This window comes from Homalodisca vitripennis, chromosome 5 (assembly GCF_021130785.1).
Source record: "Homalodisca vitripennis isolate AUS2020 chromosome 5, UT_GWSS_2.1, whole genome shotgun sequence".
In the NCBI taxonomy this organism is placed as follows: domain Eukaryota; kingdom Metazoa; phylum Arthropoda; class Insecta; order Hemiptera; family Cicadellidae; genus Homalodisca; species Homalodisca vitripennis.
Genome location: NC_060211.1, coordinates 115747185 through 115762699, shown reverse-complemented (window position 1 = coordinate 115762699; position 15515 = coordinate 115747185). Strand labels below are relative to the sequence as shown.

The following is a 15515-nucleotide window of genomic DNA, read 5'->3' as shown; positions in this document are numbered from 1 at the left end:
TATTATAAGCACTTGTACCATAAATCTACAAAAATTCACGGGAAGCAGTTAAAGTACAGTATTTGTTTTTATAGTTACATAGTGCATTTAAAAAGTTTAACAGAAACAGCAGTAATGTATCTGGTATATAAATCGCTTATGTCGTAACTATATCCTGCTTTAACTAAATCCTAGCACAATATTAAGCCACGTATGACAGGTTTTACATAACCTGAGTAAAATAAAATAAATGAAAGCTGTTCAAGAGGTATCATATAACCTTCTGATAGCCAAGTAATTACAGATTAGTAAATAAAGACACAAACCATGTTACCATCAGCCACTGATGATGTTACAAGCCAGTAGGAGGAAATCTAGATTCACAACTTAATACGGTTTTCAGCCATCTTGGAATTGATATATCGCTTAATTGGTAAACCGATTTACACTTAGGACATTGAATTGAACTTTAACCCATATTATTTTTTCATAAAGGTTAAAAACTAATGTATGGAATACCAGCTATTGGTGTAAATACAAAAATAGGAAGAAATGAGCACAAAGAAACAAACCTTTGTCTCCATATTCCTAAGCTGAGTAAAACCAAATTTTCTAAAGGCAATTTTTTGAACTGTTAATTCAAATAAACACTATAATAAAGTCCAGTTATAAACACAAACACATTCACTTTAAGCTAAATTATGTTTCACTAGTCTATCATAAAAAACCCAAAAAACTTATATCTAAAAATCATTTAAAAACAGAAGTTGAACCGCCATAGCACTTAATAACTTGTGAAAGAGGACAGTTGACAAGATCCAGATGTAAGCGATACTGGAACACAACAGACTAGAAACTCTTACAACTAAGCATTCATTATATTATACAATACACTCATATCAGCAACATTACACTTAGCTTCCTCACAATGTCAAAACAATGTATTACGCTTCTTAGTAATATACTGCTATCAGATACTATTTGTTCACAAGATTGCTCTTTTACATGATTTTTAAAAAAGTGGTGTGTGCTAGAGCCAGTTATTTCATTATGGCTTTAGAAGCCATATGAAGTAGTTAAAATTTATGACAATTCCTCAATATTGCTTATGTGATGAAACTGACATAGCATACATAGAGAATTGATAGTGGAGACCAAGCAAAAACTGCTTGATTAAGTGTCACTAATTGCTTGATTATGCAAAATAATCAGATGATTAAAATAAAGGCTGTAGTTTTAACACTGAAACTCAGATTATCAGCAACTCACGATTAACAGTATAAACATTAATTAAACCATGTTTTTTAGAAGCAAGTAAACAGATAATAGTTAATATGTGATTAAATTATGGATATCAATTTCAGCATTTTTATAAAAACAAAGTCTTTCAATCATTAAAATATTCATAATGAAAAACAATGGATAAATTTTAAAATTAATACAAGACCACTTATTAATAAACTGTTCAATATTTCTTAAATATTAAAGTATATTGTGATCAACTAGCCAAGGAAGATCATACAGATGAAAGATAAGCAATTAGGTGTGAATATCTAGACCTAATTACACTATCTCAATACAAACTGTATAGAGTGAAGCGTCGACAAACAAAAAATAATAAGAATTTCCATTGGAGGGGAGCGTTGTTGGAGAAGGGGACGCCACGGGGCGGTCCAATTCCACAACCCCCACTCGTTCCATAGGAGCATTACACTCACCACTTCAGGTCGGCTGTGGAAATCATCTGTGAAAAACGGAAGGGCAAAATATTTTGAGCATGGAGTTGACAGCTATATTAGACAGTAACTACACTACACCAATACTTCTAGAACTATCTATAATTAGTAATTTAATTGATACATTGTAATTTGGTAAAGAGAAAAATCAGGGGTGGCCACTCAAAACCTCTTTCAAATTCCCTGTTGAAAATTTCCGATTTTCTAGTTTATTTTCAAACAAAATAAACAATTGTAATAATGTATGTTTATGCCGAGTTCAGAGTGACATTTTATTGTCCCTAGGTATTTGCAAGAAATGCTCACAAGCTGTGGTGCTTAGCATTTTGTCACTAGAGATATGCGAGATATTCGGTGACGGATTTATCGCTCTATCACCTATTTCACGGTTCTTACTTTTCTATCCCAGTTTTTCGATATATGTCGAGAATCATCGTGTATACCTAATAACTTTCTTTCTGTGATGTTTGGAAAATACATATATCCAATACAGAATAAACAAAGATAACAATGGAATACCAACACAGTGCTACCGTGGGGTAGACACCAGACCTTTATTTTTTTTTATTTTTTTTTTTTTATCTTTTCAGATCTACATGCGCACTCACCACAAGTTTCTGCTCGTTCTCTTACAGAGCAGTTACCACTGGTAGAACTCTGCTCCTATTAATGTCCCGAGCTGTCGTTGGTATTCGCCGATTATGTTATCAATGTTTACAAATTTCTAATTCGATCACATACCTAAACCCCACCCCCACCCACCACCCCCAAACCCCCCACCACCCCACCCCCCCACCCCCCAAACCCCCCCCCCCCCACCCCCCCCCCCCACCCCCCCCCCCCCCCCCCCCCTCGTTAATTGTAGAATACAAAAAAAAAAACCGTAGAAGTAACTCTACGGCTTACTGAACTTTCATTCAAGTAAATTCTAATTACTCAGTCAGGTTGGAGTTCATCATTCTTTAATAAACAATACTCAACTGAATCCATGAGCAAATATTATGTGAATTAAAGAGAATAATAAACCTCTTGACGGTCGCAAATAAGATCTATATGTAACAGCCCCTTAGGGTCAGGTGTGTGTGTTAGTGTTTTGCAGGCATATATTTGCTTAGTCTAGGCGAAGGGTTTATTTCTGAAATTCTTGGGTGAATTATGTGCATGTCCAGTCAATCTCGAAAACTACGCTAAACTAATAATTGGTGGACTGTATTGAGTCGCTCTGGGTAGTTTTACCACACACCCCCCCCCACCCACCCTATCAGAACTCATACAAATTATATTGAATAGTTGTTACGGGACTGCTTATTGATTATGATGGTGTACGTTTACTGACATTACATATGTCTGATGTGTATCTTGGTCGAGACTTCAAGGTTACATGTCCCCCCCCCCTCCCCACCCCCCCACCCCCCCCTCAGTCAGGATGAATGATTTGTCGGATTTCCTTAGATTGTTGTCATGATATAATTGTTTTTGGGGATTGTCGGATAGGAGAGTCAGCTTGAATTCTCTGCGTAAGTTATATTCCTTATGTGCCCGCAACACCATTTTACCCCCATCTAGTTTGTTGTTCGCCTATCTTACAATCCATGATCGTCCATTCCAAATTTTCAAAAAATAAAAAACCTTAACACCCCCCCCCCCCTCCCCCCATAGCCCCCCCCTCACCCCCCCCCACACACCCCCCCCACCACCCCCCTAATCACCCCCACCCCCCCCCCCCCCCCCCCCCCCCCCCCCCCCCAGCCCTGCCCCCGCACCCCCCGCCTCTTGGTTCAGTTGAAATTCATGCCGGGATTGGCCGAGATACTTCCTTTCACACAAAAACCCCCAAAACTGTGTTTAAACCTAAAAAGTGTTTGTACTGGACATCGTACGAATTTTTTTTCATTCTGTCGTGATTGTTGAATCTTTTGATTTTTTTATACGTAATCTCGCGAAACCTAGTAATGCTGTTGCACCACTAACATTTCGTTTTATTTCAATTCCTGACTTACCACTATGCCTTCTTTTTTTTCGGAGAGGGAGAGGATGAGATGAAGTAGAACCCTTGTATAAAAAAAAGAAAGTACGCGTATAAAAAAAAGTACTTACATGACTGTCTTCTTGTTTTCTTCTTTCTTCTCTTTAGATTTTAACATTGTTAAATATTTTGTTGAAAATTTAATTATGAAAAAAGGTTTTAGCTTGATTATTCAAGAAAAAATTTAGTTTAAATGAAAGTCTGATATCAATCTCTCATTAGAACACTGCATATGTCCATGATTATTATGTATAAAATGTATTACTTTTACTATTACCTTTTCAGTACACATTTAACCCTTAAATGTCATTGAAATTGCATTTGACGAGCTGAAGGAAATTGCATTATGTAATTATTAGTTTAATAACAAACATTAAGTGATTGGAAAGGGTAAGGGACCACACATTATCAATGTTTTCATTGGAAATCGAGGTTTCAATATCATGCTGTCCTTGCATCTAAAATCTTCTTGGCCATCTTTCCAATATTTAAAAATCTGTTAAAATGAATGTAGGATTAATGTTATTATTTTAACTGCTCTAAACCTATCTATAATTTCTTGAGCTTTTCATAAACTGTGTAAAAATCATAATGGTTGAATCATTGTATCATCTATTTGGTTACTTCACAAGCAACTGAGATTTTTATTATGTATGCAAAGTAACCAATTCATATCTTTTATATGTTTAGTATACTTTCTCTCATTTCTAATACATCGTGCTTAGAAATCATGTTCAATATAGAAAGTAACATAAAATCAAATTAGTCCATATTGAGCAGTTTAGTTTATTATAATCTAGTTCTCTAATCTAATTTATCTCTCTTAATTTTGCATTGAAGCTTGATGGTTAATTATTTGATACGGTACTTGGTGATGGGTGTAATTGGTTATAATAACAACATTGCACTTACCACGATACCTGAAAATCAGCACATCAATCTCCTAATTGTGGGAAACTATTTTCTGGTGTGGGTTGAGTTTTTATGTAGTTGGGAACATAACAAATTCACATAAGCTATAAAAATAGCTATATAAGAAGTTCCTTTCATATTTATTGTTTAGATTGTATTTGTTGTCTGTATTGTGAAAAGCAATACTTAAAAATTGTTATTCCAGAATATCAAAGATTATTTCAATTGGCATAGTCTACAATCTGTATTTCAATCTATTGTTATGAATAATATAATCGGAAACTGTTTTCTCGTTTTAAGCATATATTTCCCAATTATTATATCAAGAAACATTTTTTATGAATTAACATTATCATGCACAGAACGTAATTATATTAGATTTATATAAGATATAAACAAACAATTTAACTATTTTATTAAAACTAATTATGATTTAATAAATTTTGTAAGTAAATGTAAGGGAAATTTGATGATTCTATCATCAAGTGCTTAAACTGCAATCCAACAATTCAAAATCAATTTGCAGGTTTTTTTTATTACTAAACCTATCTTTGATTTTATTTTGAATTATTAAGTGAACTATTAAGAATTATTGCAATTATTTTTAATTTTTAAGAGAAAGTTGTGATTAAAATTAACACTCCTAGGTAAGGATAATTATACTTTTTTGCAGATTAATATAGACTGCTGGTGTTAAGTGTTATATAGCGATATGCAAAAATCAGAAATATGTTATTCTTTTTTTTCTGTTTTAGGTCAGTTTCCATACTCTAAGCACTGTATTCTATTTTTGATATGTTGTTTACTTAGCAAGTCCCATACTATATTCAGACACACCAATATATTTGATACTCATAAATAAATTTGTTTCACAATTACTAAGAAACTTAAAATTGAATATGAAAATTACGAAATTCTGGCACCAGGCTATAACAAGCTATCACAAAGTTTGAAATTTATAAGTGGCTAGAAATATGTTTTATTACTATTTGGATTAGGATAATTATAACGCATGAGCCATTCGTGGCTTATGCCGCACATGACTTATTTCCTTACGTAGTCATTTTTTTGTGCGGCATGTGAGTAGACATATACAGTTGTATCCCATATTCACATAGGTTTCATCTGATGTCATTGTCTTCTATATCAGCCATCGAAGGTACAGGGTAATCTTTGTCATGTTTTGGAGCTTTAGTCAATTGCTCAGTGTTGGTCTAATTGAAGATTTTTTACTGGTTAAATTTTTTGACCATAGTGGAAAATAATAAAAAGTTTGGTAAGTAACAACTTTGGGCAATTGAACCATCTGAAATAAACAAACTCACAACGAGTATATGACAGCTGGCTGGTCATTGATAGCACATGACAAATGTGATCGTAATTTTAAAGCTAATTTAATCTTTAAACTAAATTCTGTTATCTGTGAAACGGCAAGTTAACAATGTCCTAAATTTTCTAACTAAACTAATAATAATAACATTTTCTAATAAAATTGATGTTTAATAAGAAAATGTGTAATTATTATTATTTGTAACATTGAATTTAAAATTAATCCAAGAATCTTCTACTAATATCTAGTTTCTTTGTGACCAATCTGATTTAAACCAGAACCTAGAATATGTGTTTGAGGTTTACTTCCTGTAATCAAACATTGGCATTTTTCAGTGTCCAGTCAAACAGAACATTGGCACTGAAAGGCATAAGTAAACATAGTTAAAAGCAATTGATGTTCTTTAATCTAATAACTGATTATCATAATAAAATCTATTTACAGTGCTACCATAAGTAATGGCAAATGAATTGTTTATTATGAATTTTTGACCGCAATATGAAAATAAATTATGCTGTGGAGGAACAAAATATTGTAGTTGAAATTGCAGCAATATTTTACTATAACAGAGCCTTACAGTGTATTCGTGGTTAAAACGAAAGATGAGATAGACTCGTCTTTCACCACGTAGTCCTGATATAGCAGGAAAAGCTCAACTTGACAATCCTCAAGGAAGTAAGGGTTTACTTAATGTGATAAAGATGCAATGACAACAAATCAATCCCTGAATTTTATTCTCCTGTCCTATCCGGCAGACCTGTTTCAAACTGCCTTGTTTTTTTATATTGTGATTTAAGAGGTTTTTACAAGTACAGTTAAAATAGTTCTGTATTTGTTTCATACAATTAATCGTTTAATTTAGTTTTAAATCTGACAATGGAATATTAATGGTATAAAAATAAATGGTGAAAAAGTGTGAAATAAATGTTTGTATTTCGGTAAGTTAACACATTTCACAAGTGTTGTAATAGTATTAGTTATGATAATTTTAATAAGCTTCTCGTTTGAAGAACGTAAGCCCAAATGTTTACTGGTATATTTAAAATTAAACTATTTAAATTTTAAAATGATTTTGTTTACGTCGAAGATAATATTATCTAAAGATGAATAATATTTTGTGTCATTGGATATTAAGTGTTGATTCCAAAAACCTGTTTGATTTACTTATGTTATTCATGTTCATATAATTATGCTTATAGTCATTTTTAAATGTGTTTAAAATTATTGTATATTAAGAATGTTAAGATGTAGCACCAAAAACTCTCTAGACATTTTATAGTGGTATTTTAAATGTTTTATCTGTTTTAAATGTGTATTTATAGTTTTTAGTAATAATTTGTAATGTTTGCTGTTCATGACGCATTTAAAACTGATGGCTACATATTAATATTGAATACAGCAGTGCTATTTTTATATGGTAAAGATCAAGAACCGTTCAATTAGAGATTGACTAATTATTGTTAGTAAGTAAATATCTATCTAGAGAGTAATTTTCTTAAAATATTAAGAATTTAAAAGAAATTTGATGCTGGAAAACATTTTTAAAACGTTATTTATCGCTTAAGTTTGGAAAATACTCTACATTACATACTCTGCCATTTATTAAATTCAACATTTATACGTCAATAGTATAACAATGAATAAATGTGCATAATTAACATTGTTTAATATAATCATTACAGTCATTATATAACTTTCAATACCAGATAATTCCAGATTTCAATAACATCTCAAACTTATCTTCTAAATAAATGATTACAGCTTTTGTCTGTTTTCTATTTCTTTGTAATTTGATGTGTAATTAACTCGTAATAGATTATTGTAATATATTTCCCTTTTTTTATTTAAATGATCTAAATAAATCCAACAATTCCTTTGGTCTCTCATCTAGCTAAAAAATTTAGTATGCATTTTTGTACATATAAAAGTTTGTTATGGACCAAGGGAAAACAGGAAAGGGTAATTTTGGAGATAAGTAACATAAGTATATTAGTTTCTTACCAGAGCAATATTGTTTAAATAAGGAGTATAAATGAACCTATATACATCCTTAATATTGTAATAATCAAAGTCTTATATTACCTCAGTTTCTTTTAATTATTTATAAAGAAATGTTCCAAAATGAGTGTTAACATTTTGAGACAAACGCCAAGTACAAAGGTAAAATTAAAAGCTTTTTACATTTTTTATCTTGTCAAAATAATTTCAGTAAGCTTTAGTTATATAATTTTTAAAGTTCTTGACTGCTTGTATACAATAATACAAATACTGTAAACTGTGCCATTTAAATGATTTCAAAGTAAGCTGGATGTGTTCTTCTTTTCTTATAGAAAGGGCTACTCAAAATTTTCTTGGTGATCTGAGAATTTCATATCATGAGTAATAGAATTATGAATTATCACCAAGAAGACATTAATCTCACTTTTCCCTGAGCTTTTTATTAAGCTGTGTAACTTTTACAGATAATACAATGATAAATTTGGTTTCAGAACAATACAGCCGATGATACTTGATCAGCACTACATTGCTCTCAAGACACAAGTGATCAAAGCTGAGCGAAGAGTTCTAAAAGAACTTGGTTTCTGTGTACATGTGAAACACCCTCATAAGGTAATTATACTCACTTCTAACTTATGGCATTTTCATCCATTTTCTGTGACATGGAAAGCTCTCTTTAAATGTAAATGATTGCTTAGAGAACAATTTTGAATTTTTCAGTAATTTGTTTTAATTTTTTGCTTTAATTACTTGTTGGTAGAATTAATCACTTGTATTTTTATATCACTACTCAACAATTCAATAAATCAGTGAAATAATCATAATAAAATATTGGTGTGGTTGTTGCAGATCATTGTGATGTATCTGCAAGTGCTTGGATATGAGAAGAATCAATCAATTATGCAGCTGTCTTGGTAAGTATTTTTCTCTTTTCCTCTTGTTCATCTAGTATGACATAAAGTGTTCTGATCAATGTAGATTTGAACGTTATGAAGTGTTCTAATCAAAGTAGATTTTAACGTGTGCACTCTTAACAGAGATTCAAAGTCCAACTCCTTACATGATGTACCATTAACCAAATTGAGAAAAATCCTCTTGAAAATGTTTTTATTTATGCTAGTACAAGTAAAGAGAGCAATTTTTAAATTTTAAATAATTTACTGTTAATGAAAAAGTGTCAATTTGCGACTTATTGGTTAAGTAAATGTTAAATTTTATGTTTAAAAAATGTTTTTTTTTAAATATAATTAGGGGGTTTAGTATAACAGCTCACCCCACAAAGCGTACAATAAGTGACTATTATTGCATAGCCCGAGGCTAGATATTTTTTCTTGATAGCCCTAAGTGTTATAAATCTTTACTGCTCAATATGTTGTTATTATTACTGATAAAATTGTTATTCATCTGACTGTTGCAGGAATTACATGAATGACGCTCTTAGAAGTGACGTTTTTGTGCGATATGACCCAGAAACTGTGGCTTGTGCTTGCATCTACCTCTCTGCCAGGCGTCTGCGAATAACACTGCCCAAGGTGCCGTCTTGGTACTCACTGTTCCATGTGTCACAGACTCACATTGAGGATGTCTGCAAGCGAATTCTCAGGCTCTATGCTAGGTCAAAGGTAATAATAATCAATCTCTCTAACTTTCACTTCTAAAATGGTATTGGCTAAAACCTAAATGAATTAGATGTATGAATGTATTGTGCGAAATAAATGCCAATACAAAAGTTAAAGTAGTAGCTAATATTACTGTTTTTATATGTTATATGAAATTAATGAGTTTAAATAATTGATTCTTCTCTACAGGTCAAAGCTACAACCATAAATTGCATTTTTCTAATTTTTCTGTTTCTAAAAGATTATAATTTTTGCATTATTACGGAACATAGCACAACTATCTATAAATTATCTAAAGCAAGTCAATGTAATTATGTATTTCACTAACATTTCCTGAAGGTGTGAATTCCTCAATAGTTTGTTTCTTAAAACTTGTTCAAATTATTCATTAAATTTGTAGTTAAAAATACTAAATATTACACCATTTGTTGGCAGCCAAACTCAGAGGAGCTGGAAAAGAAGGTGGAAGAGCTGCGGAAGGAGTATCAAGATGCTCGTCAGCGTGCCAGAGGAGTGGTGTCTGGCAACAACACGCCCAATAGTGGGGCGTCACCAGTCAACAATGTGTCACCCAAGTAAGTATTAACTCAAAACTAAAAATTGAATGCACTTTTATTGGGAACCTATTTAAATGAACAACAATCATCTTTGGAGTGTCTTATGTAAAATAAAGAAATGCCTGATAGAGGCCAGTTAACATCATAATCTAAATTGTTTTTGAAGTCTGATAAATTACATTAGTTATACAGATTTGATATTAATTTGAATTGTTGATATGCATTGATTATTATTTTTCAGGAACAACCATTCAGACAAACATAGAAGTAACAGCAGGAGCCATTCAAGGTCTCGGAGCAGAAGTAGGAGTCCTTCAAAGCACAAGCGTTCAAAAAAACACAGGTTTGTGTCTATTAATGAAAAATTAATTTTTTAACATGTGATAATCTTTATATATATATATATATATATATATATATATATATATATATATATATATATATATATATTGATATATATTGTGTGCATATGTATGTCACTCTACTCCTACACAACTAGACCGATTTTGACAAAAATGTTTTTGTGTGTTGAAGGGATTCAGAATGGTTTGGATTTACAACTCTGTCCAATTTAAACTGTTTATGTTTTATTAATGTTTTATTTTTAAATTGTTGTTGATTTTGGAATGCTTTACCTTCGATCTTGCAGACTGCATTATCCACACATAATACAAAGTGAACTGATACTTAACAGCTGTTAATACTTTCAGCTGAAGTTCATCAAAGAGGTAGAAACATTTGTTTACGTTTGAAATTAAGAAAATTATTGTAAAGTGCTCTTGACCAGTAGTGTAATGCAGATTACATACAAGAAGTTATTGCCTAATTTTTAAGTTTAGATTGCACCAGTGATCATTAGACTGTCTAATGCAATGAAAATACTATTAAACGTTGTTATAAAAACCACCTCATTGTACAAAGCCATGAATGTTTGCACATAAGGTAATCGAATTTGGTTAGATCGAATCGTAAATGAAAAGAGCTGAAAGAAGACGCTGGTTTTCGTTGATACATTTTTTTGATCGGAGCACAAGGCAAACTCCACAATAATACTGGAAATATCTAAGACAGAAAACTAATTTTAACAGACCAAATTTGATTCTTTATAACCTAATTAGTTTATCGAGATTCCTCCATATAAATTACTTATACTGAATGACTTATCAACACCTAGCAAAAATGAAAGATATAGGCAGGAAATATGGTACATACCTTCATAATGCACCCAAGAGACTCACGAAGGGACAACTATCAATTATCTCAGGAATGTTTAGAATGTGATAGAAAAAGAATACGTGAATATAGTGTACTGTTTTTCCACAGGAAATTGCGTGCGAAGTGGGCAACTGCTAGTTTATTATTATAATTAATAATTCACATGATATTGATGTTGTGAACTGGCAAAACTTTGATCAAATTAACGTGGTGGAGAATTGTTATACTCTTTTATAGTAATCAAATTTTGTATTACTCAAATTACCTTGGTTGAACAAGACTCGTATTTGTTACTTGTGCTTTATTTTACAGTTTTGACTCGAACTTGAAATAAGAGTTTGTTATATTTTATTTTATGTATTAACCCAATTTGTTAAAGTAATGTATTATTGTTTCAGTCGAGGCAGATCAAGGTCTTTGGATCGCAGGAGCAAGAAGTCACACAAAACTCGCCGTAGCAGTTACACTCCGTCCCCTTCCCCGCCCAAGCGCTCACGGTCAGTATAACAGAAATGTTTTCATTGGCAGTACTAATTTATACTTATATGTACAAATAGTTTCAACAATTTGAATGATAAACTATAAGATGTCTAGTTTCCTGTACAGTTTCTAAATAATTTTATTTACTACAAGTACCATTTTTTATCATTACTGTAATAATATCATTTGTTGTTAACCCATTGCGGATCGTATTGTTTTGGCGCGCGGGCACGAATTAATTTACGGTCAGCGGCAACACTACGGCAATGGTGCGCCACAGTATCGCTCGCTATCGTATACTAGAATATTGAGCTGTGAAGGTATTCATTCAGATGGAACAACGACCTGCTGAGGTATCCGTGATGTAGGAACGATAACACGCGAGCAAGGTTCCGGGGTGGCAGGGATGATGTCTGAATCATAGTCTGAATAAAGCGGCTCGGGCGAAGCGATTACAACATCCGCGCCATTGTCTATACTAAATCCGCCAATATGTACGTCTGCGTCGTTTAGTTGTGTCACTAACCTCAAAAGTATTATAATAACAACTTAGGAAAACACCCAATCAGAAGCGCTAAAAAGCAGAGAGTAAACTCATATGAATGATTTTTCAACTTCGACATACAACTGCGATCTGTAGGATATTTATAAAACTTTTGAAAACTCTAAACGTAGACTGTTGTTAAACACTCTTAGTAGACAAGTGAAGACGATCGCTCGATCTATCAGACATTAAAAGAACTATTTGGAGGGAAATTTAAAAGCAGACTGCTTTTGCGACCTGAGCTCGTCATCGTGCCGTTAGGCCCGGCCGCCGCGTGACGAGCTGGGCTCGTCAGTGATCCGCAATGGGTTAAATTAGCAGACCCCTATAATTTTAACAAACTTTTTTCTGCCAAATAATTATATCTATCCATTCCATTCTCATGATTTCTTGATGTATAGCTATTTATTGATTTTATAAAATTAACATAGTTATTAACTTTTTTAGTTCTCACCGCCCAGTCTTTAAAATAATTACACCATTTTGAATAACAGTGAGAAATAACCAACTGATTAATGTTACAGTGACAAGTCCCGCTACAGGTCACGATCTCGCACCCCCGTCCGGTCTGGGAGCTACGACAAGTACTACTCAGGAAGTGATAGCAAGAAGTCCCGAGTGAAGCACCGAGAATCCCCAACCAGAATTCGCAGCCGCCACTGACAGTTTCCCCCATCCTAGATCTCTATTTGTACATTTTCTGATGATGCAACTTTTATATATTTTGTATTTTTCCTTATTATTGGTAGTTTGTATTATTTACAGACCATTACTGATTTTAGGATGGCTATATTACCCTTTTAGGAGTTACGTGTCTCTTATAGAAACACAATATTACAAAACTAATTGTTAAGAAATGTTAGTACAATGATAACTTGTAATAAATGTTTTATTTCATTATTTGTATCAAATAATGTAAAAGAAAACAAATCAACATGAAGATATTTTTATCACTTTACAAGCGTTATTATCTTTATAAAAGTGTAGATCTCTAAAATGCCATTGTTTTTTATTTATTTGCCTGGAAAAGAAGCTTAATATGGGTAACTAATATTGGGACCTTAAGTTCTATTTTTATGTTTTATAACTTCAAGAATTGATAATGATTTATAATAATAGGATGTTTATACATAACAATTTTATTTTAAAATTTAAATTAGTACAATAAAATATTAATTTATATGGTTTAATCACTTCATAATAGTCAAATCATTAAGAATCAATCCATAAAGTACATTTGAAGGTATTATAAGGGCGAAAGTTGCAGTCAGGCAACATTAGAAAGTTTAGGTTTACTGTCCTTTTTAGTGCTATTAGAAGATAGATAATAACGTCTGTTAAAAAGATTATTCTATATTTTTATAGAATAATCTACTGCCATATATTTGCCACTTCTGTACTCAATGGTGATATATCAACAGAGAAATAAAGCTGTAAATAACAATGTGTCTTGAAACACAATAAGACTCAAAAATATGGCATTGAACTGTCGTGTATGAAATGACAGCAGAATATCTAGTTTTGCCAGATGGTCAATCTTGAATACTTTAAAGGAAATGCTTTTTAACAATTCAACAATAAAACAACATAGTCTGAAGCCACAGTGAGTTTAATGGTGAATGTAAGTGGTGCTTTGCAAAGTAGATCTTTGCCTCTCCTGTAAATTTACAGAATCTTACAGTGGTGGTATTTTTGTTAAGTTGACATTGGGGAAAAATAAAATTGCAAAATTATGATCAATTATAATTGTGAATTGTAAATGTGAAACTAGAGGTTTTGCTGTGTGGGTAAATTTGTTATGGTCTCTTAATAACCTAAGTTGTACATGTTTGAAATGAGAAATACATGAAGAATATTTTATTATAACCAAATTTTACAAAGCATCAATGACAACTTATTTTTGTTTGCTCACCTTTTCTAGTACATTTTTTCCTATAACAAATGGTTTCTATTTTCTTTTTATATGATAACATACTTTTAAAAATCTTTAAATAAAATCAAAGTAGCGTATCCTGAATGTTTATCTGAAATTGTTTAGCAAGAGACATGAATAAAACTGCAAATCATTAATGAGAAGAAATCATAGTACTTAATTAGATAATATTCAGTATTTGGTTTGATTTCTTCAGTGCCTACTGGTGTTATTTTCTACATTAAACTGAAAAATTTTTTAAGTTTGAAGAAGTTTTTAGGAGTTTAAATTCGTTGAGATATTGTTTTTAATATTGATTAATTTTCATGCCAACAAAGATTGAAACTGTAAATTGTAAATTCTACATTAACCGAAAAGTCAGGTCATTGTAGTGTCACTGCTTTGTGGGTTACATGACCTATTCAGCTTAACTAGTCATATATGGTATCATTACAACCAAAAATAGTTGCACTTGTTTGTGTGTTTGCATGCCTAGGTAAGTGTAAAGTGTAAAATAGTACAGATTATCACAAACTGTTCAAACAAATGTTATTTTCAGACTCATCTCTTCACTGGGCAAAATATCATGTTGCTTTGTAAAAATTTTAAGCATTAAGTAATTGTAAATGTGTAAATATATTTGATACCTAAACTGTACCAAAAGATAGGAAAATCAATAAAGAAAATTATAATTTTTTTAAATTGTTGTTTTCCTTTTACCGTTTTAACTGAAAATAATGAGAAAACTACCTACACAACATATTAGCAAAGAGTATGTTGTAGTAATAACCCCTTTTATTCGTAATTAGCAGTTACACATGGCTTCATGCAATTACTGAAAAATATGGGCGTATTGTCTTTAAATTACATTCTACTCACTTCTGAGATAAGTTAAGTTAGTGCAAGATATACCAATCTCCAGATCCATTTTAAATTTAAGTTTAAAGTTTTGCGTTTTGTGACCCTGAAGTTGGAGTTTCATAAGTACCTATGAAATAACTCAAAAATTGTTTTCCAATATTTATTGAGTAACTTCAACACTTGAACTATTCAAATGAATTACATTTCTGGCGTCATAGTTAAGGTTACTTCGTTGACCTGGTATAGAAAACATACATACCTTGGTCTGATGCCCACATCTCTCCAAAACAACTAAGATGGGGTTTAAAACATTCAGACTGTAGCTGAAGTTCATACCATACCAAAT

General features: G+C 31.9%; 1 protein-coding gene across 1 annotated transcript; it reads left to right on the top strand.

Moving 5' to 3' along the window:
* The first annotated feature begins 5196 nt into the window (after positions 1–5196).
* Positions 5197–15010, top strand: LOC124362769 (cyclin-L2). Its single transcript, XM_046817539.1, has 7 exons — positions 5197–8593; positions 8831–8895; positions 9399–9603; positions 10036–10175; positions 10399–10500; positions 11771–11869; positions 12921–15010. The coding sequence occupies exons 1-7, from the start codon at positions 8486–8488 to the stop codon at positions 13057–13059; spliced, it is 858 nt and encodes a 285-aa protein (XP_046673495.1). The 5' UTR covers positions 5197–8485; the 3' UTR covers positions 13060–15010.
* The last annotated feature ends 505 nt before the right edge of the window (positions 15011–15515 follow it).

Coding starts and splice junctions, on each gene's coding strand:
- LOC124362769 (XM_046817539.1), top strand. CDS start 8,486: ATGATACTTGATCAGCACTACATTGCTCTCAAGACACAAGTGATCAAA. Junction 9,604..10,035: donor GGCTCTATGCTAGGTCAAAG/GTAATAATAATC, acceptor ATTTGTTGGCAG/CCAAACTCAGAGGAGCTGGA. Junction 11,870..12,920: donor TCCCCGCCCAAGCGCTCACG/GTCAGTATAACA, acceptor TTAATGTTACAG/TGACAAGTCCCGCTACAGGT.